Here is a 25,547-nt window from a genome sequence, read left to right as displayed (position 1 = left end):
GTTTTCTTTCCTTTTCCCTTTTCAATCACATTTTTAGTGAAGTTATTTCTTTACGGTATTGAAGTCATCCCTATGTTGAATTTGCCTCATTTTTAATGATGAAAACAGGAGGTATGTTTTATGAATGAGAGAAGGCAACAAAATAGCATCGAACAATGGCAACACACAACTAGAAGTAATCAGAGACAGTTCAGTAACATACACAGTCCTATCTCTCTTGATCTTGTGTTTGTGCATTTTAAACTGGGAAACGAGACACTTTATCGAAAATGTGCTTTATTTGCCCATGATTGGCAAAAATAAATAAATAAATACGTCGCTCCCTTTCCTCCCCCCCCCACCCGTCCCCGCCTACACCGCTTTCTAAATTAGATCAGGTAACTGTGGAAAGCTTATACCCGATCTCAAGTCCCAACATGTGCTCTGCCTCTCCACGCCTTGGGTGATTTTCAAAATGAAAACCTCTTCCTGTCTCTTGAGGTTACTTATGCCTCACTCTCTTTTCCTCTCGCTTTTCAATCAGGCAACGCCGAGGACACTCCCGCCGCCGTCCGCAACGCGCAGGCGCAGGAAGACGATCGACTTCAGGCGGCCCGACGGGCAGCCCCTCCGTTTGGCCCGCTATATAAACGGCGCGGGGTCCTGCAGCGCGCGCTCGCGCTCGTGGGAGGCTGAGGCGGCAGCAATGGCGGATTTCGATGCTTATGACGACCAGGCCTATAGTAGCTTCGGGGGCGGCCGCGGGTGAGAGGGACTGGGGCGGGCAACCGGGAAACGTAGGAGACGGCCGTTCTTCCGGCCAAAGGATGAGGAGATGTACTCCCCTCGGGCACCGAGGCTGAGGGGAGACATGGGCGACCTCGCCCCCCGATGGGGAGGGAGCGACGCGGGGAGACGGGATTGTGATGTGAGGAGAAGAGGGACAAGGCCGAGCGGATTTGTTGCGAAGACTAGTGTGTGTTTTGATTAGGAATGAGTAACCTCTGCAAAAGACTGGGAGGTTAAAAATACGAGGCAAGCGGGGAAACCCTTTGGCTTTTAAAGTTGACGAACAAGGGGGTTGGAAGAGGGTCTTGAGAAGGAAAAACTTGGTAATGTCCAGAAGGAGAACGATGGCGATAGTCTTAACACATAGTCTTAACAGTAGCTTTCATTGTGGATGAGTCGTCGCCTGACAAAAAAGGTAAATTAGCAAGCGTGTCTGTAAGGCAGTCTTAATCTTAACTAACCCCAACGCCTCTAGTTGTGTATGCCTTCAACTCTCCTAATCGCCAGCTAAGGTGTCTTGTGCTTTAGGGAAATCGTGGCAATTAAAAAGCAGCATACCTGGAGAGCAACAATTTGGGTGGATGGTTCTTGAAGGCTAAATAAGTAACAGTAACAAGAATTGGAAGGGACCTTGGAGGTCATCTAGTCCAACCCCCTGCTCACGCAGGAGACCCTATACTAGGGTTTCAAATCGCCGAACTGTTATGATCGACAAGTGTCTGAGTGTCTGAGCCACTGAGGATGCTTGTGGAGAGAAGTTCATTTAAAACATCTTGGTGTGGTGTTGAACATTGGAAGGTTGGCATGAAAAAGAAAGGCTCGTTTTTTTCAATAGTGAATAGTGTTAGGAAGTGAATGGCCGTTCATTTCTTCTTTTAAGCCCCATTCCTTAATTAGGAAGTATGAATGGATAGTCAGCCTTTTGCTCAAAGAATGGGACTTCATCCTTCAAGTAATTCAGAGGAATGTGATGGGAAGCTGAACAAGTGAAGAGGGCAGGAGAAGCTATTTGGGGCCTTTGAGTGAGAAGGGTTATTAGTATAGTGATGTATGTAACTCACTTTTGATTGTGAATCTGAAGAAAATCAAAGTGCATAATGGAAGATGCTTCTGATGTTACAAAATTAAGGCACCAGGCCATAAAACAGGAGATTGTAAATTCTAGTCCTGCCATAGGCATGAAAGTCTACTATTGGTGACATAGAGCCAGTCCTTCAATCATATCCCAACCCATCTGATGGTAATTATTGTGGAGAAAATAAGAGGAAGGAATATTAGGCACCTTAGCCATCTTGAATTATTTATAAGAATAATAATGGTGGGAAATAATATGCCATAACATGCAGAGGTCAACATCTGTAAACCCATTTGATGATGACTGATATATAAAGATTGGAATGTAAGAGTAGTAAAAGATGTATTAACAAATGAAAAAAAACAGTTATGTTTGTGTGTATGAAACTTAAGAGAAAAGTGGGAAGTTACTGAAAACTATTTGAATTTGTGGTACATAATTGATTAATATACAGAACAAAATTAACCTGTAGATTTGATTTTAAATGAAAAATATAAGGAAGTGTCAATTGGTGCTATATAGATAGTGCATTTGAAATTAAAAATTCATACATTAGAGACAGCTGAATATTACATTCTAGTGTCCAATGATACTATAATAATTGACCATCAAAAGGTTTTTGAAAAATGGTATGCCATCTGGAATTAATGCAATTCAAAAGGTAAAATTATTCTGCTAGGTGACATGAATAGATTAGAGAAAGTTTAGAAAATGATCCAAGACTAAATGAGAATATTTACTATTTGATAAGTAACTAGAGTTAAAGGTTTTTTATTAAAATACATGGTCTACTTTTATTAAATCTGTACATGCAAAACATATCTAGAATTGGGTTAAAAAAAGCATGATGGCTTTATTTGGGATGGAACAGCCAGAGAATCACAGAAAATACAAGAGAGATGAGATGATTTGAATGTGTTATAGACCATATATTAATAGCATCAAAAGTGGAACCTGGGGAAAAAGTACCTGGAAGAAAAAGAAATGAAAGGAAGGAGGTAAGGGAAGAATGCCAATGTCAAAGTTAAGTCCTATATGAAAAAGTATTTGAAAGTAACCTCCCAGCTCAATAGAGATTGAATCAAAGGAAAGGCCATGTGGAAGCTGCCTGAGTGAAAGAATCATATTCCAGAACATCATAAAAATGATTGGAGTTATGCTAATAGGATTTCTACAAAATTGGAGAAATATACAATTTGTACAGAGAGAAAATGATAACTCAGAAAATGGTAGTCATAGTCAGCCAAAAACAGTTAAGTTTAAGCTTGGTGGAGAAAATGTAAATAAATTTTGATGGGATTTTTTTTTAATAGAGTGAAAGAAGGAGCTCAGAGTAGAGTGAATTGGATGGAAGATGAAAGTGATGTCTGAGAATGCTGGAAGTGTATTTTGGAGATTTCTATAGGAATGATAGTGATATGTGGAAGAGTGGTGTTGAAATAAATTCTATAGATACCTAAAAAAGAATAATGAAATGAAAGTCATAAATAGTATAAGAATGTTGAAAAATACTAAAATTGGTGATGTAATTGGAGAAACGGATGAGCTTTGCTTATAAACTGGACATGAAACTTAAGTTAAGTGAGGACTACATCTGTGCCTGATAATATGAAAAATGATGCTGTTGTTCCACTATACAAAGGGAAAGATAGCAAGATGAAATGTTTATGTGCCATCAAGTTGGTGTCATCTCTTCACAGTCACACAGATATTCTCTATAACAGTCTGTCCCCAACTTGTTCTTTCAGGTCTTCCAGTGGTAGCAAGAACTAATACAAATAATTAAATGAATAGGTTGAATTTGCAATATTTTGCATGAATATGAAATTGAACATTGGTTGCTGCATGCAAGAGCAACGAAGAGTGTAAGAGTAAATGGGAATGGTTCGACATTGAGCAGAACATAAGAAAAAGATGTATGGTGTCTCCCTGTCTAACATCTTTATGAATACATGTATAAGAATACTTGTTATGTCATTAAAGGTGTGTCTGTTAGGATGTGAATATGCAAGTTTATATGCAGATGATGCTGTATTGTTGGGTACGAAACTGAATTAATTGAAATGAATGTTAAATACATTCATGATGCATGAGGAGTATGGATCTGAAAATCAACTAATCAAAGACTCAGATGTTTGTGTTTTACTGAAAAAATTAGAGAAAATAGAGAAGTTGCTCACCCCCAGACTGCCTATCATTTTGATTTTTAAGCTTGCATTTTTCTATTTTTTTTTCTAATTTTAATTGTTTTAATTTATATTGTAAACTGCCCAGATTTGCTATATCAGTGAGATGGGCAGCATAGAAATTAAATAAATAAGAATGAACACTTGCAAGTTATACCTATATGTTAAAAATGAGTGCAAAATATATGAACTTTGTACTTTAATAGAATGCTTATTAGAGATAGGGAAATTTTAAAATGTCCAGATGCTAGAACAGTGGTGAGTATGTGATTTGTTGTAAGGAATACATATTTTAGTAGAACATAAGAAACTTGAATGTAGTAGCAATGTACTTAAGGTGTGTATAAGGCACATCAGGTAAGCATTGATTATGGATATCAGCTGAACAAAAGTGACTTTCCTTAACTGCTTTTCTACAGTTTGCATAATTTTGGATATGTAAGTATGACAAGATAAGATGAACCTTTTGGAAATGCACTTGGACTAATTTTGTCTTTTGTAAAAGAAGGTTTAAAGATAAATAGAATTTCTAAGAACAAGGTCATATCTCTGTAAATTTAGCAATTTGCATAGATTTAACCTTGTTCTTGGGAATTCTATTGATCAGGAAGATTTCCTACTAAACAGACATTTTTGCTTGGTAAAACCATTAAATATATTTGCTACTACTCTGAAGGTAAATATAGTGCATTATAAATCAATTAGAATTAGTTAATTTTTTTCCTAAAACATGAAATTTTCCTAAAACTGAATGATAATCTAACAAAAGTATTGAGATGCATTAATAGTAAGAAATGAGCCTAAAACCCCTTAGATTTGATTAAATTACTTACCCTTAAGCAATAATTTAATAGTGGTTTTTTTTAAAAAAAGAAAATCAGCTTACCTTGAATTTTCCTGGTAGTTTTACTTTTGGCATATGATTTCAGTGTAAGCTTGGGCATCATGTGTGTTTGATCCAAAAAATATTACCGTAAGTGTTGAAGACTCATCTTACTTCAGTGATTCATTATAAGGAGTTAAGTATTCCTCTGTATTTTAGTCTCAAGATTAATTCTTTGGGAAGGAAATACTTTTAACCAGGAATTTATTAATCTGTAGCACAAGGCAAATCACTATTCTTTGACTAAGAAAAGATTCAGGATTATATTTGCATGTATAGAAAGCAAAAAGGAGTAGGATAAACCTGGCGTCAGTAACAAAACAGCTAGGAAGTGCCATTTCCTCTGGTAGGAATAGTAATTTTTGTTATTGTTTACAAGTAGTCCTCTGCTCACTGTATGATCACTGAATGAATGATTGTAACCCAAGAACTAGCTGTAGTTTTAAGTAACTATGTATCTTCCAAAATCATTTAGCATTTGTTTTAACATGTTGGATGGATGATAGAGATGATATTAAAGGTAACTTCAGAGCTAGTCCTTTTAGTTTTCTACATCTTTATAGGTTGGTCATTAGTCCAGCGTGCAATTTGGGGCTTTGCAACTCCCCATGCAACTTAATGTCTATGGTGATTCTCAAGTCATCCAGGTCATGGTTGTCCCAAACGTGCTTTTTCAGGAGGCAATTGAATTTCCTTTTTTTTCTTTGAAGACTTTTCACTTCTCATTTAAGAAACTTCTTCAGCTCTGACTGGATTGTGGGGAATGGAAGGATTTATATTACTTGGTGTCATCTGGTCATTTGCATTGTTTTAGTTGAGGCCACTTGGAGGTTTATCTGTGTCCTTGGGGTCACCTGAGTATTGCAAATAGGTGTGGAGCCTTCTTGGAATTGCTGAAGGACTGTTGTGGAGCTGTGCTTTTCTGCAGGATATTTTCTGTCCTGTGTCCCTTCACTGTTGAACACAGATGCAAGGCTGTTGGGAATGAGTCTATGCTGTCTTCATCTCAAACTGAAGCATAAATGGTTCCTGTAGTCTGCAGTTTTTCTGGAAATCCGATCATACTCTCACACTATTCGAAGGTTGTTCATCCTAAAGTGCATAACTAAATGTCTATGGCAGCTTTGCTGACTGAGGAACTCTGGGAGTTGAAGTCCACAAGTCTTAAAAGAGCCAAGTTTGCAGACCCCTGGTCTATGGAGATTCTCAATCTTCCAGGTCATGGTTGTCCCAAAGGTGCTTTTTCAAAGAAAAAGTCCAGTTACCTCTTGAAAGGCAACTTTGGGACAACTGCTGTTTAAAGAACAGTGGCAGCTATGACCAGGAGGGCTTTTACTCCAGTTGCATTTTTCCTCGATCAAGAGTTTCCTCTCATAGTCACCATGCTTTAGTTATCTCCTGGTGAATTATTGCAATGTACTCTACCCAAGGTTGCCCTGGAAGACCAACTAGAAACTATAGCTGGTTTATAATGCAGCAGCATAAGCAATTTCAGGTGCTTCTTAATCTATGTTACATCACTGCTCTGTGAGCTGCATTGGTTGGCAATGTTTCCTGGTTCAGTTCAAGTTGCTGGTGGTCACTTATGAAGCTTTCCATGGCATGGGGCCAGATTATTTGCAGGCCAACTTCTCTTTGTTCACGTCTATTCATCAAGGCAGACAGGAAAGTTATGTTACTAGACCTGCCCATTAAAAGGTGCCACCTATCAAAACCCAGGAAGAAAGCCTTTTCTGCCATGGCACCTGTCTTATGCATTATCTCTCCAGAAATCAGATTGGCCCAACTATATTGATCTTTCACAAGGCTTAGAAGATGTGGCAATGTCCCCAGCATGGAGATTGAATTGTTGATTGGAACATTTGAAATAATTGAATTGATGTTTATTTTTTTATCCCGACAGCTAATTGTCAATTTATTTTGTTCATTTTGATGTTTTCTGCTGATTTTTTTTTTTTAAATTATGGTTAACTACTCTGAGTCACTTGTTTGAGATGGGCAGCCATATAAATTGAATAAAATAAATTATAACTATTTTATTGGCTAAGAAGCAAAGCATATCTATAAATTTGATATCAAGAGATTAAAGAAAATTGTGAGTCCCTAGGATAAAGCAATAAATTTCATATATAAAATAAATAAGAATGGGGATTGTAACAAAGGATTTGGAATCAGAATTGTTGTTCCCTGAATTTTGTATATGAAAAGTAAAATTAAAGATTGCTGGTAAATAAAGAGTATTTTTCGTAGTGTAGAAGTAGTTTAAGAAATTAAGTAATAGTTCATATTTCTGTGAATTTGGTAAGTCTGAGATTCTTTTTCCTCATTCCCTGTTGCTTTCCAAAAAGGTCTTTGGCACTTATTTAGATCAAATACTTGATACATATGAGATGTTATGCATATCTTCTTTACCACCTAGATGTTTGCTACCTATAATTTTCTCCCAATTTTTGCCAACTAGCCAGATCATTTAAAGTCTAAATCAGTATTGTTTTTATTCAAATCTTCACTGTCAGTGCACAACATATGTACAATGAGATTGGTTGACCTCCCTCAGTGCAATCATTGATCATGATTTCTCAAAAATTCTTCTCCCACAGCACCTGGTCATTTATAATGATTGAGCAGAAGAAGGAAAGAAGATGAAACAAGTGAAAAAGGTTTCTTTTGAGAATAGGATGGCAGGCTTATATTTGATTCCAAGGATTTAACACAATTTCAGAATGTTGCTTTTGTTGAATAATGGAGTAGAAATAATTGTTCGTTTTTTGAGTTTACTTTCAGTTCATGAATTTGTCAAATGATGAGTAAGGAATTGGATCAGCTTGATAAAACCTAGTAAATCAAACACTGATTGTTTATGTACCATGAAATTAGTATCTAATTAGTATCTAAATAAGTGCCAAAGACCTTTTTGGAAAGTGCTTGGTGACCACATATATAGATTTTCGCTAGGATGATCTACCATAATCTGATTCTTCCCATCTTGCAACAGGGTATCTATCACCACCATATATGAGTCCATGCACTTTGTGCTGGTTATTTTCTTTTTCTCTTCTATCTTTTTACCATTATAGATTTCAAAGAGAGCTAGATCTTTGCATAAAGCACCCTGAATATAATAATTTAAGATGGGTCATTTGTTCCTCAGATGACTGGGTAGGTGAACATTTGCCATTATAGGCAAAATTTAATGAGCTGCAGTACCTATTCCATATTTCTCTTCAACATCCACAGTACCCTGTTGTTATTGCACAGTTAAGTTCCCTTTATTTTTATAGGAGGATTTCAAAATTAGTTATAATTAACTCATTTTTATTAACGCTCGAATTCATATAGCCAACTGTACTCATAATATTTTTATTATTGGTGCCAAGATTGTATTGGGAATTGTAAGTATATTTCAGCCATCTTATTTCTTTGGGAGATCGTGAACTACTAGAAGATAGGGCATACAAGAAGCTCTTGCTTAAGGACCAGTGAATGTTTCAACTTTTTCCACCTGCTTATCTTCACCTCATCTCTGTCCTGTGCCATCCTATACCCCTGCTGTCCCCAGCTGATCTTTGCTGTCTTTTTCCCATTGTCTAGCCCTTCATGAGGGATCTGTCAGTTCTGGGTGCACATCAGCAATGGAGGAAGAAGATGGTGAAGATCATTTGGGGCAGCAGTGGTGTAGACAGAATATGAGGCAACAAAGGATAGAGCGGCCAAAAGGGCAGAGAAAGGAGGAAGCTACGGGGCAGAGGGGGAGTTGAAGTGGAGGCAAGTGTGGCAGGGAAAAAAAAGCATAACAACCTGGACTACCAGAATTGCTGTCACTAAGTGGTGCAGTTCTTTCATGTTTCAACTAATGACTAGTGATGGAAATTATGGTCCCAGTTCAAGCTATTAAGCAAGGACTACTTGTATGAGTATTGGGATGAGATTTGGAGAGGGTTTGATGAACGTATCTTTTCTTTTATGTACACTGAGAGCATATGCACCAAGACAAATTCCTTGTGTGTCCAATCACACTTGGCCAATAAAATTCTATTCTATTCTATTCTATTCTATTATCTTTGCTTCTTTTTAATCAGTATACATTTGAAGATAATTTTGACCCGAAAAAAATGTTTACTCCATTGAACAAGCATATCTCAAACTTGGTTGGAAACGAAATGATATGGGCACCATTTATTGTTTCTGTGAGGCAATTCTATAATCAGTATGCCAACACTAAAAGGGCCCTATTGGTGGCTATCATTACAAATAACCCACAGTTAAGATTGCAAGGAAGTTTTCTCAGGTGCTTTTACTTCATACATGAAATCCTATGTGATTTTCTAGACAACTTAATCATGTTAATGCAGGTGAGAAGAAACTTAGGATGCACAATATTAGGAATAATCAAATGATTTATTAGTTTTATTGTTGTGTTTTATTAGTGTATGTTCAGGTCCTAGCTGGAGAAGTTTCCTTTTTTGCCTTCATCCAACATTATTCTTACAAAACACTAATTTTGTTCTCATGTAGTAGTATTTCTTTAAAACTTAAGTAGCATTTGCAATGGCAGAATATATCATAGGAACATTATCCTGTAATTATGTTTGAGATTTGGTCATCTATTGTTCTAGAACCTTTTTATTTTTTTTTTAAAGACTGCAGGCAGCTATCCTTTGTGTAACGAGGCAAGTAAGGAATACCATATTTGTACTTTTAACAGAAACAAAATGATGGCTTATGAAATAATAGCAGTCAATCATTACATTATATAGAGACTGGAGAAGGGATGTACATATACAAGTGCATATCTTTCAGGTTATATATGATAGGGTTCTGTTTATAGTAATTCAGATATAGTTCAAAAACTGCCTAGCAGAGCAACACCGACATGATCAAAGGCAGCCATGTTAATATGTCTTTCTTTTATATTTTGAGGAATGTTCAGCCTGTTCACTATTCAAATAGAGCCGCCTAAACTTTAAATCTAGATGATGAACAATTAGCACAGAAGTGGCCTTGACAAAAGTTCTTATATTTCTTTTATTTGGTGAATCAGAAATCCTTGGTGATCTAATCCAAACCATATGGAAAGGTACCAGTAGCTTTGACTATTTCTGTGTTAAAATATATATAAAATAACATGTAGCTAGCATGTCATGTTTTAACTGCTTGCCTGTCAGCAACTTGGTCATGAACTCCCAACTGACAGAACCAGATGGTCAGTCTACCTTGTCATTTCAAATACCCTTCACAATGATGGATTTCTGCACTCTTCATTCCTAACTCATAGCTTATTAGATTAGTTAATAAAATGAATGCTGTCACTTTGTTTCAGAATAAAATTATTCTATAGCAATAAGACTTACCCTGTTTCCCCCAAAATAAGACATCTCCTGATAATAAGCTCAATCGGGCTTTTGAACGCATGGCAATAAGGCCAAGCGCTTATTTCAGGGTTCAAAAAATATAAGACAGGGTCTTATTTTGGGGAAAACATAGTATATACCACTTCACAGAGCTTTATTGCCCTCTCTAAGTGGTTTACAGAGTCAGTATGTTGCCCTGAACAACCTGGGTCCTCATTTTACCCACCTCGGAAGGATGGAAGGCCTTGAGCTTTGAGCCAGTGGGAATTGAACTGCTGGCAGTCAACAGAATTAGCCTGCAGTACTGCATTCTAACCACTGCGCTACCACAGTATTTATATCAGTCCCATTTTGTTGAGTATCCCATATGTTTTTAATCCACTCTTGAATCAACTTAGTTGAAAATGCATAAAGCATTTTGCATGTTGAGGGCACTTCAAGGCATTTTATGTCCACAGTGGCATTGTTTATCACTAGCTCTATTTTCTCAGGTTTTTTCTTTTCTTTTCTTTTTCCTGCATGAAAAATTAATAGGAAACGAATACTTTACTTTAAATTTTAGAACTGGAATAGCCCTTGGAAGAAATGCAGCCCAAACTCCTAGAATGTCTTCCCTCTACCGTTTTCTTCAGATGAGCTACTTTTAGTCTTACTCAAGTCATCCTCCAAGATAATTCTTAAAGAATTCTTATGTCATTATTAATAACGGCATTTGGAGACCTTTTCTCTAAACTACATTACTCTAAACTAAACTTAAAAGCTGTGTCAGTTTTTTGCAGGATTTCAGCCATTTAGAGACTGTTCATTGACAACATTTTCTGGATGTGCTAGATTTGTCAGACTTCTTTTCATGCCTGCCAAAATTGGAAATATATTTTAGTATCAGTCCTTTCCATGCTTAACTGTGAGTTAATTCAGTAAATATACATAGAGGTATAGCTACATACTGAGTTAAGCACTATGCATTGAAGGATACTTTCAAAACATAGGGATATGTTGCTCATCCATTGCAGGAATTTTGTTGTAGATTCTGAGTTTTCTTTTCTTTCCATGATTACACTTGGTGTTAGAAATAACTGCTCAAGTTCTTAAACCTGAGACAAGTGGCCTTACTAAGGGTGCGGGGTGGGGGGTTATATGTTTGTACATGAATGTGAGCTGGTGTGGAGGTCCTTTCTCTGCTCTAAGGTCCTGGAAATAAATGCATCTGTAAATATAATCCTTCCCATAAATCACTCCATAGTGCACTCTGAAATGTGCTGTGCCTTTTTCTCTGACTAATATAGCAAGTAGAAACTTATGAACTGTTCACAGTTGCTGATCTTTATTGGAAGTTCAGGAAATTTATTTGAGAAACTTTGCAGGAATTACAGGTGTTCTATCAAGGCATTTAATCATCCTCAGAAAATCTCTGAGGCTGCATTTTACTGTAGTTGCTAGAGAACTATTGCTCCATACGCTGCTCAGTGAATAGTTATATTTTTGAAAATGTTGAACACAGCGCTATCATTTGCATCGATCACAGCTGTAAGCAAGAAGGTGATATTGTTAAGGCTATATTTAATTCCAAGGGTGAGAAGAAGATGCATATCTCAAAACCTTAATTTTTCACATTAACCTTGGCCAATGAATATATAAGAAACACAACCAGATGTTGGTATTTTACAGGAATAGTTTATAAAAATTGCCTTTGTTTTAAAGCAGGGTTTTTGTGAGCCAGGGGTGTCAAACTCGTGGCCCGCGGGCCAGATGCATCATGCACTGCCCCCCCCCCCAGCCCCATTTTAGCAAAGGGGGAAAAAGTCGTGCATCACATGATGACAATGTGACACCATGAGTTTGATGCCCCTGTTGTAAGTGGTCAATATTGATTCCTAAGGATCAGTGGGGCTATCCAAGGGATTGATGATATTATTTGTAGTACTATTAGTTAAAATAATATTTAGTAACTCATTTGCATATAGTGTGGGTCAATGAGCAACCTGAAATTTGGTGAAGGGGCTGATGAGCCTGAAGGGTTTGGGGATCCCTATTTATGGCAAGGGTAGGGAAGCTACTTTTTCCTCATTGATTTCTATCTGATTGGCTGGTGTCATGATACTGCCAAATAGTCAAAGCTGAAATTGTTAAGCTTAAATTTCCCATTTTTGGAATGGGAGGTTAAGTGGTAAAAAGGATGCCTTAAGCCTCTGTGGTGATTTTATTCCTAAAGTAAGGGGGAAACATTGAAAATTGTATGATTCGGGGGAAGTGTTTTGAGCGGTGCATGTGTGCTGTAACCCCCTGCAAAGTTTAAGTGTTCTGTGCCCCCTTCCACGTCACGGAGAAACGCCAGTTTCACAGTCCTTTTATTGACACAGACCTGATTCTTCTGTAGGATGCACAAGACTTGGCAGCAACCGTGCAGAGGCCTGCCAAGTTCTGAAATCTTAATCTCGGACAGAGATAAAAGCACTCGTGTCCCAGTCCCAGTCCCGTTGCCAAGTTTACAGGAAAGAAAGGCCTTTAACTCCCGAGTGACCGAGCTGCAACACATGCTGGATAGTTTTCCGTCACAAAGCCCAACGGCAGCTCCACCCGCTTTTATCCCCTATAGGGTGTGGCTCCGTGACTCAGCACTCTCTGAGCCTGCCACACCTTTTCCTCTGTTGCGCACGCTTATCTTTACGTCGCTGCCTCAAGTCGATCCAGGATTGATCAGCAGCAGCTGGGACTTAGGGCATTGCCAGGGAGGAGGAGGTGTGTCTGGGAGAGGGAGGCCTTGTCAGCTCCTCCCTCTGGCCTGCAGCTGGAACTTGGGGTGGTGCCAGCGAGGAGGGTCCTGGCGAGGGAGGCCCTGCTGGCTCCTCTCTCTCACTCTCGGAGTCACTCTTCTCCATGAGGGCAGACTCGGGGGTCGACTCGGGGGTCGGAGCCACAACATTAAGGTAGTAACTTTGCTCTTTAAAACCTTACCAAAATAAGTGGCCTGGCTTTATACTGATGTACATTTTTAGACTTTAGAAATGGTTAATGAGATGCTTGGGGATCTGCAAGCCATAGATTACCTCTACCTGGTTTCAAGATGCAAAAGTGCTTCTCCATATCTTGAGTTTTCTAAGTGTGCCATAGCTGCTACTCCCACAGGGAGCACTCAGGTATGAATTATAATCCTACCCTTGTCAACAGGTCTCGTGGCAGTTCCGCCATTGGTGCACGTAAACAGAAAGAACTTCCAACAGAGCCCCCCTTTACAGCATATGTTGGTAACCTCCCCTTCAACACAGTTCAAGGAGATATTGATAACATCTTTAATAATCTCAAGATAAGAAGTGTGCGACTAGTCAGAGACAAAGAGACAGATAAATTTAAAGGTAGGTCATAAAGTTTTCGGGTTATGGTAGCTGTTTCTTTGTAGAGCAAAGGTGTGAGATTGAGTGTGCCTTCGTGTGCATGTGTATATGTGTTTGGGCTGAGGACCATTTATTGTTTTTCTGTGGTAAATCAGCACATTCCAAAGAGCCAACGGGGGGGAGGAGTCAAAATCTAAGTTAATAATAATGTAAATTATAATGTAGTTTTAATGTTTAGATACAGAAAATAAAATCACTCCCATGTACTTATTTTTTTAGTTACTAACTAGTTACTAAAAATTAATTAACTAATTTTTGCCAAATTAAAGAAAGCAATTGTCTGTATCTTTAAAGGGATTCTGGGGGCCACTACCATAGCATTAGAATTATGCCAACCTTTGTACTTATTTTAAATATTTCATAATCGAATGATACAGACAAATGTACATTGAGGTAGCTACATAACTCGAGTTGGACCAAGGGTGTGTGTGTGATCTATCAGCCAGCATCTCCAGGGGAAACTTTAATGCTGGTAGCATAGTTGATGATCTTTAGGGAGAGAACCTCATGCAGCACTTTAGCTCTTCCCAAAATAACCCGTTGAAGACAAGGATGCTGATTGATCACAGAAAATGCCTGCTGCAGGAGTGAAGGAGACCCAAGAGAAGGGCTCATGTAAAGTAAAGGTATGACCAGCTGAAAACCTTAATAGGAATAAGCAACATAAACTAAGTTTTCCTGCATGTCCAGCCATCTATACTTGCTAATAAAAGGTTATGTATTTTGGTGAAGGTGTTGGACTAAGAGCAAGGAGACATGGGTTCTTTGTCTACCTGTAGGCACAGAAGCTCACTGGTGACTTTAGATCATTTAGATGTCACTCAGCCCAACCTACATCACAAGATTGTTGTGGGGACACAATAAAACATCTGCAAGAAAATAAACAAGCCATAGAGAACATAAACAGCCTAACAGTTTTACCCCAATACATAAATTCCCCACTTTTAAACGCATACAGTAGTAGCTGCTTATCTTATTTATGTAAGAAGACTTAGCAAAGGGCTTCTCATCTTACCTGTAAGAAAAATTTATGAAGGAACAAATTTAAAGTATGCAGAATTTTTTTATCTTAAAATAGCTGTTTCAAATACAAAACAGCTCTTTTGGTCTTAATAAATGTATCCTATCATTGTTTCCTATAAGCTTTACCAAAACTGAGCTTGAAACATTCCAAATATAAAACATTTTGTATCCCTCTAGAACAAGTATTTTCATGTTTCTTTTTTTCTATAATTTGTATTCAAATCAGGAAGTTGAATCATTAGGTGACAGAACTCAAGGAGCCAAATCAGTTTTATGAGAATGGTAAACCAATAATCATACGTGCACACCTAGTTTCCAGTGCCAGAATGGGAGTGGTTTTCCTGATTTTATTTATGTGTAGATACATTCATTTGCACCCTTTTGAGTCAGTCTTGAGTTCTGGTGACTGCCTGGATAATTCCACGGAGCTTTCTTGACAACATTTCCAAAGTAGTTAATCATAGCCTTCTTTCTACACTGGGGAGTGACTGATCCAAATTTACTCACTTAGCTTTGTGCCTAAGAGGGGACAACAACTCACAGTCTTAAAGTTTCTAGCCTGGCACCTTTGCCACACCAGACTGGCTCTCACATATATTTATATTTATTTATTTGTTACATTTCAGGATTTTGTTATGTAGAGTTTGATGAGGTTGAGTCACTTAAAGAAGCTCTGATGTTTGATGGAGCAGTAAGTATAATACTCTTGTGAAATGTAGTTTGAAAAGATGTAGCCATTTTTATCTGTAACCTATTTTAGGAACAATTTCTTTTTTTATTCAACCCAACAGCTTTTTGGCGAGCGGTCGCTCCGAGTGGACATAGCTGAAGGCAGGAAACAAGACAAAGGTGGCTTCGGTTTCAGAAAAGGTGGCGGTCCAGATGACAGAGGTGACGTCCTGCATGGCTGTTCTTACGCACTGCAAATTGGAATTATTGTATTAATGCCACCTTAAGCAGGCATGTCTTTATCTGTAGCATTAAGTGTCAGCAGTGCACACTGGCAATCTTCTGGCTTTTATGGAAGATAGAATACAGGAAATGATCTAAACTGCAGCCTCAGAGCCAGATAATTTCATACCATACCACCAGAGGACCTCTGGTGGCTCAGCAGACTAAGTCTGTCTGTTATTAACACAGCTGCTTGCAATTACTGCAAGTTCAAGTCCCACCAGGCCCAAGGTTGACTCAGCCTTCCATCCTTTATAAGGTAGGTAAAATGAGGACCCAGATTGTTGGGGGCAATAAAAGTTGACTTTGTATATAATATACAAATGGATGAAAACTATTGCTTAACACAGTGTAAGCCGCCCTGAGTCTTCGGAGAAGGGCGGGATATAAATTCAAATTTAAAAAAAAAACCATTAAGGAAATATTAGCAACTGGATGCCCTACAAAAAAATAATCTCATGAAATTTCAACAATCCCTACCCTTCACAAGACAACTGGGTGTCCTTATATGGAAATCTTGGAATACATGAGCAGTTGTTTTTTAAAAAAAATACAGTGCTTCCCCTCAGCAATGGTTTAGAGGATGATGAACATCCTGGAATCTAGGAATATTTCATTGCTGATAAGAACTTCAAGGGAGGAACTTCCAAGCAGACTGAAAGAAGTGACAAAGTGAACATAGTGTAAATTAATTAAGCTAAAATTATTAAGTTCACTGTTACCTTTGACCCAGTAGTGATAAAGGAGGCAAGTTACAGAATGTGATATTGCAAAGCTCTGTCGGATCAGTGATAGAATACCGGATTCAGATAGTCCTTGGCCAAGTCTCACTATGGGCACGGATTTGCTGAGAACTGGAATTTTTTTTTTAAACCATTGTAAAACATCATCATGTGACTGTGGGATGTGGCAAAACAGTCAATCTGGCCCAGGTGCTGAGTTTGGTCATGTGACCACATGGAGGGGACAACCATTAGAACCTCAAATCTGGGTCACAAGTAGCCCTCCTCTCCCTTCCCGATAGGTCTGTTAACAACTTCAAAAGGCCACTAACTGACCAGTCATAAGTGGAATTCTAATTAATAGCCTTCAATTACTTTAAATGTAATTCTAGCTAAACATTAGGAAGAAAAAATATATATTGTAAGTTGAACAGAGGAAAAGCTTGCTAGAAATTGTTGGAGGTTCTTAAGCAAAAGCGATAATTCCAGTAACAGAACTTTCTAAAAGTATGGAAAATTCTTTTTCCTCCAGTCCATGCCAATTTGGATGCAAAATTCAGAGAAGAAACAATATATCCCAAGTTTTATGGAACATTCTGTTCCTGAAATTGTAGGTTTATTGTACATGTGCAGACATTACCCTAGACATGTAGGCACGATTAATTTCCTATGTCTAGAATTGGACCGAGTAGCTTCTGAGGGCCCTTTCTAATCTGTGATTCTTTGGACTTTGTGCTGTGCTTTGAGTTCCGAAAAGGCACTGCAGGCATGCTGGTAAAAGACACAAATTCTTGTGTACTATGTTCACAACCTGCATATCCTGAAGCATCTTTTTGGAATCACTTTGAAGTGGACAGTGCTATGAATCGGTAGCCTGGTTGTCTGTTCAAGCTCATGTGTTACTGGAATTAGCCTGGAAACCTGTAAAAAAAAGCAGGTTTTTGATTTGTTCTACATCCAGATCTTTGAAGATCTTTATGTAGATTTACCAATATTTTACCTCCACAAAAGAGAATTTAATGTTTCTTCCTCTTTCTTTATGTGCTTTCTTTGGCTAGAAGGCAAATATAAGTATGTTACTGTTTAATAGAACTTTTAGATTTGCTGATTGATATTCAAAAGCATTTCTTGGGTGTAATAGCTAGTACATACAAGTGTCAGTTATATATCCATGATAATTACTTTCGAAGATATGGCATATATTGAGATTCTAAAATAGAAATGAGCAGGTAAATAATCTCTGAGTGAACAAATTAACCTCTGAAGTTCCTTGAACAATTGGCGAGCTGTTCCAAAATAGTCTGCTAATGCCCCTGTCTCTTTTGTTCCGAGGCAGACTGAGATCCCAGGGCAGCATGTACCCTCTGGAATCGCCTCTAGCACAACTGCCAAAAAATAGTGGCATTTTTCTGCACCACTGTGAAGTGGGAAACGTATAAATTAAATGATTAGTTGGCTAGAAGATCTCCAAAGTCCCTTCCAACTCTGTTGTTTTGTATAACTCTAAAATAGTTTAACCCAGGGGAAGTTTTTAAGGGAAGAAATAAATAAATTTCCCCTGAAAATCTAAGAGGGTTGATTTTGCTTAAGCAAAAACCATCTGAAGGTTTTCTTGCCTTGTTCTAAAGAGCTGCAATCCTACCCATCCAGATTCAAAAGACTCCACATATTAATCAAATCCATATGGGTTCTGCCAGATGGGAAAATTTACAAGGTTGGGCTTTTCTAACAGGATTGCAAGTCTGTTGTCTGGTAGTAAAAAGGCAGCAGCAACATGAATTCCAAGGCTCTCCTCTGTACTAAGTGATCAGTTGCATTCCCATGTTCTTGGAATCATGGATTCCGTGCAGTGCTGAACTATTTGTGGTTGGCAGCACTGTAAAATAAAAGGGAAGGGGTTTATTTGGCAATGTGCTCATTTCTTGGACTTGCTAATACCCTACTTCATAACTTAAGTAGATACATTGATGTTGAGACTTAATACTCCACAACACCACAACAGCAGCTGATTAACTGGCTATGTGAGTTTTGCAGAAAAAGGCCTTGTTTTCCGTCTTCATAATGTAGTGTATTTAATGATTGTATGTAAATAGTTGCAGCTTAACTCACAAACATGAGATAAACTTTCTTTAAACTTTGATTTTTTGGGGATGCTAGCTCATCACACATTTTCTTAATTGAGGCTTGAATTACACCTGGATATTCACCCTTCTTTGACAATCCTTTCCCAGATTTTCAGATATCAGTTCCACTTCTGATCTAGCCACATTGTCCTGCAGAATACAGTTGCCAGATTTAAATAAGCGCAAGGATTGCACTGATTTAAAATAGGGCGATTTCTGACCATTGGATGCAGAACCTTCTAGAACTTCCCGCCTTCCCCATTGACCCATGCTTGCAATTTCTTTTTAGGCATGGGCGGAGGTCTGCGGGAATTGAGAGGCGGTGGATGGGATTCCAGAGATGACTTCAGTGCTGGTAGCAGTATTTCTCTCTCTTTTTAAAAGTTCTCGTTCTCTCTTTTTTAAAAAAAATATTATTGCATTTTTTTTCACATCTCTTGACTTTTCCCCCCCGACATCCTGTTACCTTCTATTTGTCTTCAGATGTTAAGGCCAATAGGGTGGAATTTAAAATATCACTTCCGTTTTTTAAGATTATGGCAATCATCCCTCTTGTATGTATTCAACTTTTGCGGAAACATTTGGTGTATATAGCTAGGTACAGAGATCTAAGAATATTGGAGCTGGAATCCTTGAAGGCTAAGTATATGAATACATTGGGTTTGATGAATGTAAGAATGGTTTCTTCAGTCTTGAATTGTTTTCAAAAGAACACCTAGCTTGATTTGGATTATAAAGTTAGTTTACTTTATTGTCATTGCACCTCGTACAATGAAATTAAGTGCCATCTTCAGTGTAAATTATGACTATAAAAACAAATCACGAACACACATCCTTCACATTCTATGCAATTGAATTGAGAGCCCCTGATATTGCATTAATATTGCACTATATAGTAGAATTCATTATAATTACTGTTCTGGGATAGAAGCTGTTTTTCAGCCTATTTGTCCTTGTTTTTATTATCCTGTACCTCCTGCCAGATGGTAATAGTTTTAAAAAAAGGTGCCCAGCATGAGATGGATCTTTAAGAATGTTTTGAACTTTCTTAAGGCAGCGGGAGCTATAAAGCTTTTCCAAAGAGGGGAGAGGGCAACCAATGATCCTCTGGGCAATGATGTTGACCCTCTGGAGCGCCGTCCTATCTGCCACTGTGCAATTGGCAACCCATACACAGGTGCAGTAAGTTAAAATACTCTCTATGGTGCAGCAGTAGAAGGCCACCAGCAGTTTTTCATTCAGTTGTTGTTTCCTGAGAAGTCTCAGGTAGTATAATCTCTGCTGGGCCCTTTTGACCAGTGCTGCAATCAGGTCCTCTTTTATGATAACACCCAGAAACTTAACACTGGCCACTTGCTCCACTCGGTCTCCATTGATAAGCAAGGGCTGGGTGTCTGATTTGTTCCTTCAATAGTCCACTATAAGCTCTTTGGTCTTACTGATGTTAAGGACCAAGTTATTGTCTCCACACCATGAAAGCAACAAAAGCTCTAAATTATTCCATTTTACCATCAGCAGAACAAGTGGTTTGTCTGTCTTCCTTTCCTTAGGATATATCAGCAGTTCCCAGTCCTTTAACTAAAGATAACCAAAGGTAGCTTCTTTGGCCATTCCCCTTTGAAAGCATGCTCACCTTCTCATCCAGCTGGTCTTTACTTATTTATTCAATTTCTATAGCTGTCCATCTCAGCCAAGTGACTCTGGGTGGCATACAATTCTTACAATTTTAACAAAATGGGGTAAGATCACTGTTTTTTTCCTCTAGCAATACATGTTATCAACAGGGAAGGAAGGCCCAGGCATCGTAGATTTATTTAAGTCTGCTGTACAGAACTGCTTCAGCTGGGTATGCTCCGTGAGCCAAGCAGAAACGTCCTCAAGGAGGAGTTGTGTACCTTTATATCACTATCTAAAATAAACTTGGGGAAATGTTTTCATATAATGCGAACTCTAAATTGTTCCCATTTTACAGATGGGGATTTAAGGCTGTAAGCCTCGTTCTTACGCTAACATGTTGTGTTTGTGGAGGAGGTTGGCAGGAATCTAGATAATGGGCTACACTGCAGAGCAATAAGAGGCTGAAAATACAGATTGTGTGTTCTGATGTTTCATTCTCTCCATCCTGATGAACTTGTTTTTTTGCCCTTCCCTATTTATTTTCTTTTTTTTTTATCATCGCTTATATTAATTCTAATTCTTCTTCAAGTCAGATTGAGATTTTCAACATCATCAGTGTGTTGGTGGTGGTAGGTTAACCTTGCATCCTAATTAATATTTAGAGCCCCTAGAATAGGGGCTGGCCATTAGTACTTCACAGGACATTTCTTCAGTTAAAAATGCATCTAAACAATAGCACCAAGAAATAGACTGTTACCAGAAAGGAAGCTTTACTTCAGAAAATTCAACCTTGAAATTTATCAGAAGGCAAGGATCCTAGTTCGATTGTTGCAGTCAGAAATCATAACCTTCAGTTTGTATTGCTGGTGCGAAATGTGGACTTCTGCTCCCCTTGTTATATTCAACCTCACAACATCTGTATTCTAAGCACATCCTTTCTTTTATCAGGAAATTTAGCAGATTGGTACTGAGAAACACTAATACATCGACAATCATGTAATTGTACAATTGTCTTGGTGCCGTAAAAGTCACATCTCTCATAGCAAAAGATAAGCAGTGATGGAACCTTATAGAACAAATAATGGAGGTGCTGCCAAAAGTGGAAGAATTGAAGGGGGGGGAGATGTTCATTCTCTGCTTGTATTATGGACATCCCCTCGCCAAACTGATAGAAACTTATATAGGCCTTGATCCACTCTCTCGTTCAGGTGGGTTGTTAATAAATGTCTGTGTCTTAGGGAGTTAAAAACTGCCTGGCTTTTAGAATGCTGCTCTTCAGGATGTTTGGCTGGCCTGGAAAAATCCTTCATGAGCAAGGTTTTCCCTGGGGCAGAGATACTAAATGTTATATTCTCTTCGATAGGTTTCAGAGATGATGACTTCCTAGGAGGCAGAGGAAGAACACGTCCTGGAGATCGACGAGGAGGTGCCCCACCCATGGGGGGCACAGGTCGTTTCAGGGATGGCCCCCCAATGCGTGGGTCTTCTATGGATTTCCGAGAGCCAACAGAAGGTAGGCTGTCTTCCTTTCTCCCCTGTCCCTGTCCCAGATAAAGAACCAACAATTATTCAGATGTTCCTAAACTCTAAATTGTAACACCCCCGCTGGTGTCACCCCAGATAATATGGGCTAGTGGTGCCAGATGCTGGGTTTTATAGCACCTCTGGAGCACCACAGGTTTCTTGCCCTGTATTATGGCAAAATGAGATAGCCAATTCTCAACCCAGTTTTGTAGCCTACATTACTTAGGTGCTGTAATACAGTACAGAACTGTGCATTGCATGAACACCAGTTTCAGTATTTAAAAGGAAGCTCAATGTGAATCCCACATCCAACTTCCATTACAGGTTTTAGATATTACAGGAGGATTTCCGCAGTAATCTTTGATAGCGAAAAGTCACAAGCAGCTGGCTAGACTGAGGGAAATTTTCTGACATTGCCTGAGACCTTTTGATGTATGCTAGTTTAGTTCAGATCTCTAATGTGGTGAAGCTGTAGCTCACAAAAACTATGTCTTTTAGTAAAATTAGTTAGTCAGAAAAGTTGATATGAGACTTCTTATGGTTTCCATTGTAGATTTGTGTACCTTGGGCCATGCTGTGTGACCCTTCTAATAGTTGACTTATGGTAGAAGCCATAAGGGGAGGGGTGGAGGATGGATGGAAAGGTAAGATAAGATCAGGTCTGTCAAACTCTCAGCCCACAGTCCGGATGCATCACATGTTGGCCATGCCCACGCCAGGTTTAGGGAAGCGGGGGGGTAGTCCTGATACGTCACGTGACAACGTGAGTTTGACACCCCTGGATTAGATTAGATAATTGATTTTTAACAACTTTAGGTACTGTCCATCTCATTCTCAGTGTGACTCTGATTGCATTATTATCCCTAGATTCACTTTTTGTGCACCCCAGATCTATTGTAGTAGATGGAGGGAAATTCTGGAATCACTTCTGATGATTTATAGAGGGAGGAAAAAAGTCAATTCCCCTAAAATCTGGATGCTCCTCATATTGTCTTCTTCCTGAGCAGATCTGTCCTGTTGCAACTGCAGTAGTGCCCTCTAGTGATGCAAACATATAACTTTGTCATTCAGGGAGGGTTGTAACCCAAGTAATGCTGCCTTTCCCAGCCTGGAGTCCTCCAGATATTTTGGATCATTCTCTAGATTCTCATTCTGGCTAAAGGTTCTGAGAATTGTTCCAGTACATCTGGAAGGCACCATGTTGAGCAATCAGGCATGAGGGAAGTTTTCTTTAACGAGATGTCCTCCAGACTGTGATGGGTTGTAGCTAGACAGCTAGAAACTGTAAGAGAGAGGAGAATGGATTACGTGGATAATTGCCACTGTGGATGATACCTTGTGCTTTCATACTGTTTGGAAATTTAGTTTTGAAAGTGGTTGGGTTGTAGGGTGGCAGCTATGTTCTCCCGATCCCACTTGTAATGGAATAGGCAAACTGAGCCCTGTTGCAGGAAATACCTTGCATGTGAGCCCTTCCAGAGTTACAGAATATCCATAATAAAGACTGTTATCCATAATCCATAATAAGGTCTGTAGTTCATCCATAACTCAGGTTGAGAAAAAAGCCATATCACCTCTCAGCTTAATCTCCTCTTTTTCTTTTGGCAGAGGAAAGAGCCCAGAGGCCCAGACTTCAGCTCAAGCCCCGGACAGTCGCTACGCCCCTCAATCAAGTAGCCAATCCCAATTCTGCCATCTTTGGTGGAGCCAAGCCAAGGGAGGAAATAGTAAAGGAGCAAGACTGAGGGCACTCAGTGGGCAAGAATGGGGGAAACGGGATTGAGGGAGGGGCTGGGTGGGGGTGGGAGGAAACGCAAGACAGCCCAGAGTGTCTCACTGAGCTCAGAACATTAACCCCGCAGCCACCATTCCTACCATCTGACACTTGTCCTCCTTGAAACCGAAATGGGAAAAAAACAAAACAAAACAAACCAGAGCTTGTGAATGCATGTCAGCTGTTAACAAGTGGTTTTTAGCACATTTTTGGCTTCGCTGTATGTAGTGCCTGCATTCTCTTTAAGTTCCCCAGCCCCAGACTTCCCTTGTTCCAGGCTCAGGGCTGGCTTCCAGCCAATAGAGCACCTCTTCCACAGTGGCTTTCTTTAATCCAAGGTGCTGCTTCCCCATTTTCTTCATTTCTGACTCTCTCTCTTCTTCCCAGACATCTGAGTCAGACTCCAGTCCTGCTTACCTTGTTCCCCTCTGCCTTCTACAGTGCTTCTTTGTCCGCGGCATGTTCAGCCATCCCCACTGACCCTCGACTCAAAAGAGTCCTGCCCAAGTGAAAACATTGAAAACAAAAAAAAAATGCTGCTGCAACACAGAGTTTAAGCCACTGGGCACTTTGGAATAGATCCAAAATCAGTTTCTTCCGGGATAATTTAAAATGTAAATTGCAGCAAGAGCAAGAGATGCCCTCTGCTCTGGGCCCCACTGGCACTGTGCAGGGCTCTGCTTGGAGCAGAAGTTATGTGTCTGCATCAGAGTCTGGTATGAAAAATGCAGTTTGATGCATTCTTGACTTGGCCTGTGTCATTCCCACTAGTGCTTAGAGGTTGGTGCTGTTGACATTTGTACCGACTCTAGCACCCAGGACTTTCTTCCAATATATTCTGCATTTTATTTTATTTTTTCCACAGAATTGCTAATGGCTTTCTAACTAATTTCTTAAATAAAGTTTTTTTTTCTCCCTTTGGGAGGTTGGAGGCGCTTTGTTTTGAATGAATGGTGTCTTAACTTCACCATGCCAGCATTTTGATTCTTTCAGTATGTTTTGTGCTTTTCCTGTTTAGCTCCTCCAATAAGCAGAGGGGAGAGCACCCACATTACACAGTTTCAACTGGCATCTTAACAGCACGGAGGCCTAGCAAACTGAGCGGCTGACAAATGTTCGTTCCCCTTGCGTCTCTGTGTGAATAAATTCTGCTGGAAAAAGCTGGATGCAGCAAATAACCTAAAGGAAAGAAGCACTAAACAGTGATGTAAACTTGAAGAGAAGTTTGTCGCCTGCTCAGCTGTTCAGTTTGTAGGATTCGTGGCTCAGTCTGGGCAGAGTGGGAATACCTGCAGTGCCTGATTTCAGTGCTAACATATCTTATTTGTAGCTTTGATACAAATAATAGGATAGAAGCTGGCAGGTATTGGAGGCTTTCTCTTTTCTGGGGCTTCCCCTCCTTTAAATGCTAAATCTTGTCCAATCTGTAAAAAAACAACAACAGGTCTTTCAATTTGCAAAATTAATTAAGACTTCCAAGAGCAGCTTTTATTTGGATATAAATAAGATGATTGGCAAAGATCTTCATGATGTACAAAAGAGCAAATGTTTCTTTTCCTGACCTCCTTGTAATTTGAACATATTTTTGAGAATAAGAACCATTTGTTTAACACTAACTTTCTTTAAGACATGCACTGTGTGGTTGTGTTCTAAACAAAATCCACCCAATAATCTCGCTTCCACTGTAAGTAAGGAAGAACCAAGATTTTAAGAGCAAAAAACAAGATTTCTCCATGCAAGGCTCACTCAGTCGATCCATTTGATTTTTAAATGTGTAAAGAGAAATTTCCAAACACTTAACACATTCTGCTTCATGACAAAGTAAATTTATGGATATGGTATTTTGTGAATGATCTTTTAAATAAAGAAAACATTAAGTAATATTTAAGGCTGGTCTGTGTTGAAGTTTGTTGGCAATTTTGGGACGGAAGAGCTGGCTTTTACCAACAGATTTCTTCAGTTTTCAGACTGGGTGTAAAGTGGAGTGCTTTGGAGGGTTGTGTAAGGGTGCCAATTGTTCCATTGCTATCTTCTGAACTCAAGGTATTTTTGTAAAAATACCCTCATATGTGTATCTTTCTTTATCCTCTCTCTTACTTTTGTACATTGGGAAAGGAGCAAATTATTTTTATTATGAGACTAATTCAAGGTTTTAAAG

At 38.9% G+C, this 25,547-nt stretch overlaps 1 protein-coding gene across 2 annotated transcripts; it reads left to right on the top strand.

The window, feature by feature from the left end:
- Positions 1 to 589: 589 nt before the first annotated feature.
- On the top strand, positions 590 to 25,272 carry EIF4H (eukaryotic translation initiation factor 4H). Of its 2 annotated transcripts, none has more exons than XM_058164334.1 (7): positions 590 to 744; positions 13,432 to 13,616; positions 15,305 to 15,369; positions 15,470 to 15,569; positions 18,764 to 18,829; positions 21,455 to 21,604; positions 23,224 to 25,272. In XM_058164334.1, exons 1-7 carry the CDS (start codon positions 686 to 688, stop codon positions 23,358 to 23,360), a joined length of 762 nt encoding a protein of 253 aa, XP_058020317.1. In that variant the 5' UTR covers positions 590 to 685; the 3' UTR covers positions 23,361 to 25,272. The 2 variants fall into 2 exon arrangements, with proteins under 2 accessions (XP_058020317.1, XP_058020316.1); XM_058164333.1 differs by having other exon boundaries at positions 18,764 to 18,832.
- Positions 25,273 to 25,547: the final 275 nt, after the last annotated feature.

Source organism: Ahaetulla prasina, chromosome 1 (genome assembly GCF_028640845.1).
Source record: "Ahaetulla prasina isolate Xishuangbanna chromosome 1, ASM2864084v1, whole genome shotgun sequence".
NCBI classification, from domain to species: domain Eukaryota; kingdom Metazoa; phylum Chordata; class Lepidosauria; order Squamata; family Colubridae; genus Ahaetulla; species Ahaetulla prasina.
Note: the sequence above shows the minus strand (reverse complement) of the source record. Positions and strands in the feature narration are given on the sequence as shown.

Bases quoted from the DNA above. Each gene is read 5' to 3' on its own strand.
- EIF4H (XM_058164333.1), top strand. From the start codon at position 686: ATGGCGGATTTCGATGCTTATGACGACCAGGCCTATAGTAGCTTCGGG. The intron at 745-13,431 runs GTGAGAGGGACT...CCTTGTCAACAG, and splicing joins AGCTTCGGGGGCGGCCGCGG to GTCTCGTGGCAGTTCCGCCA. The intron at 18,833-21,454 runs GCAGTATTTCTC...TCTCTTCGATAG, and splicing joins AGATGACTTCAGTGCTGGTA to GTTTCAGAGATGATGACTTC.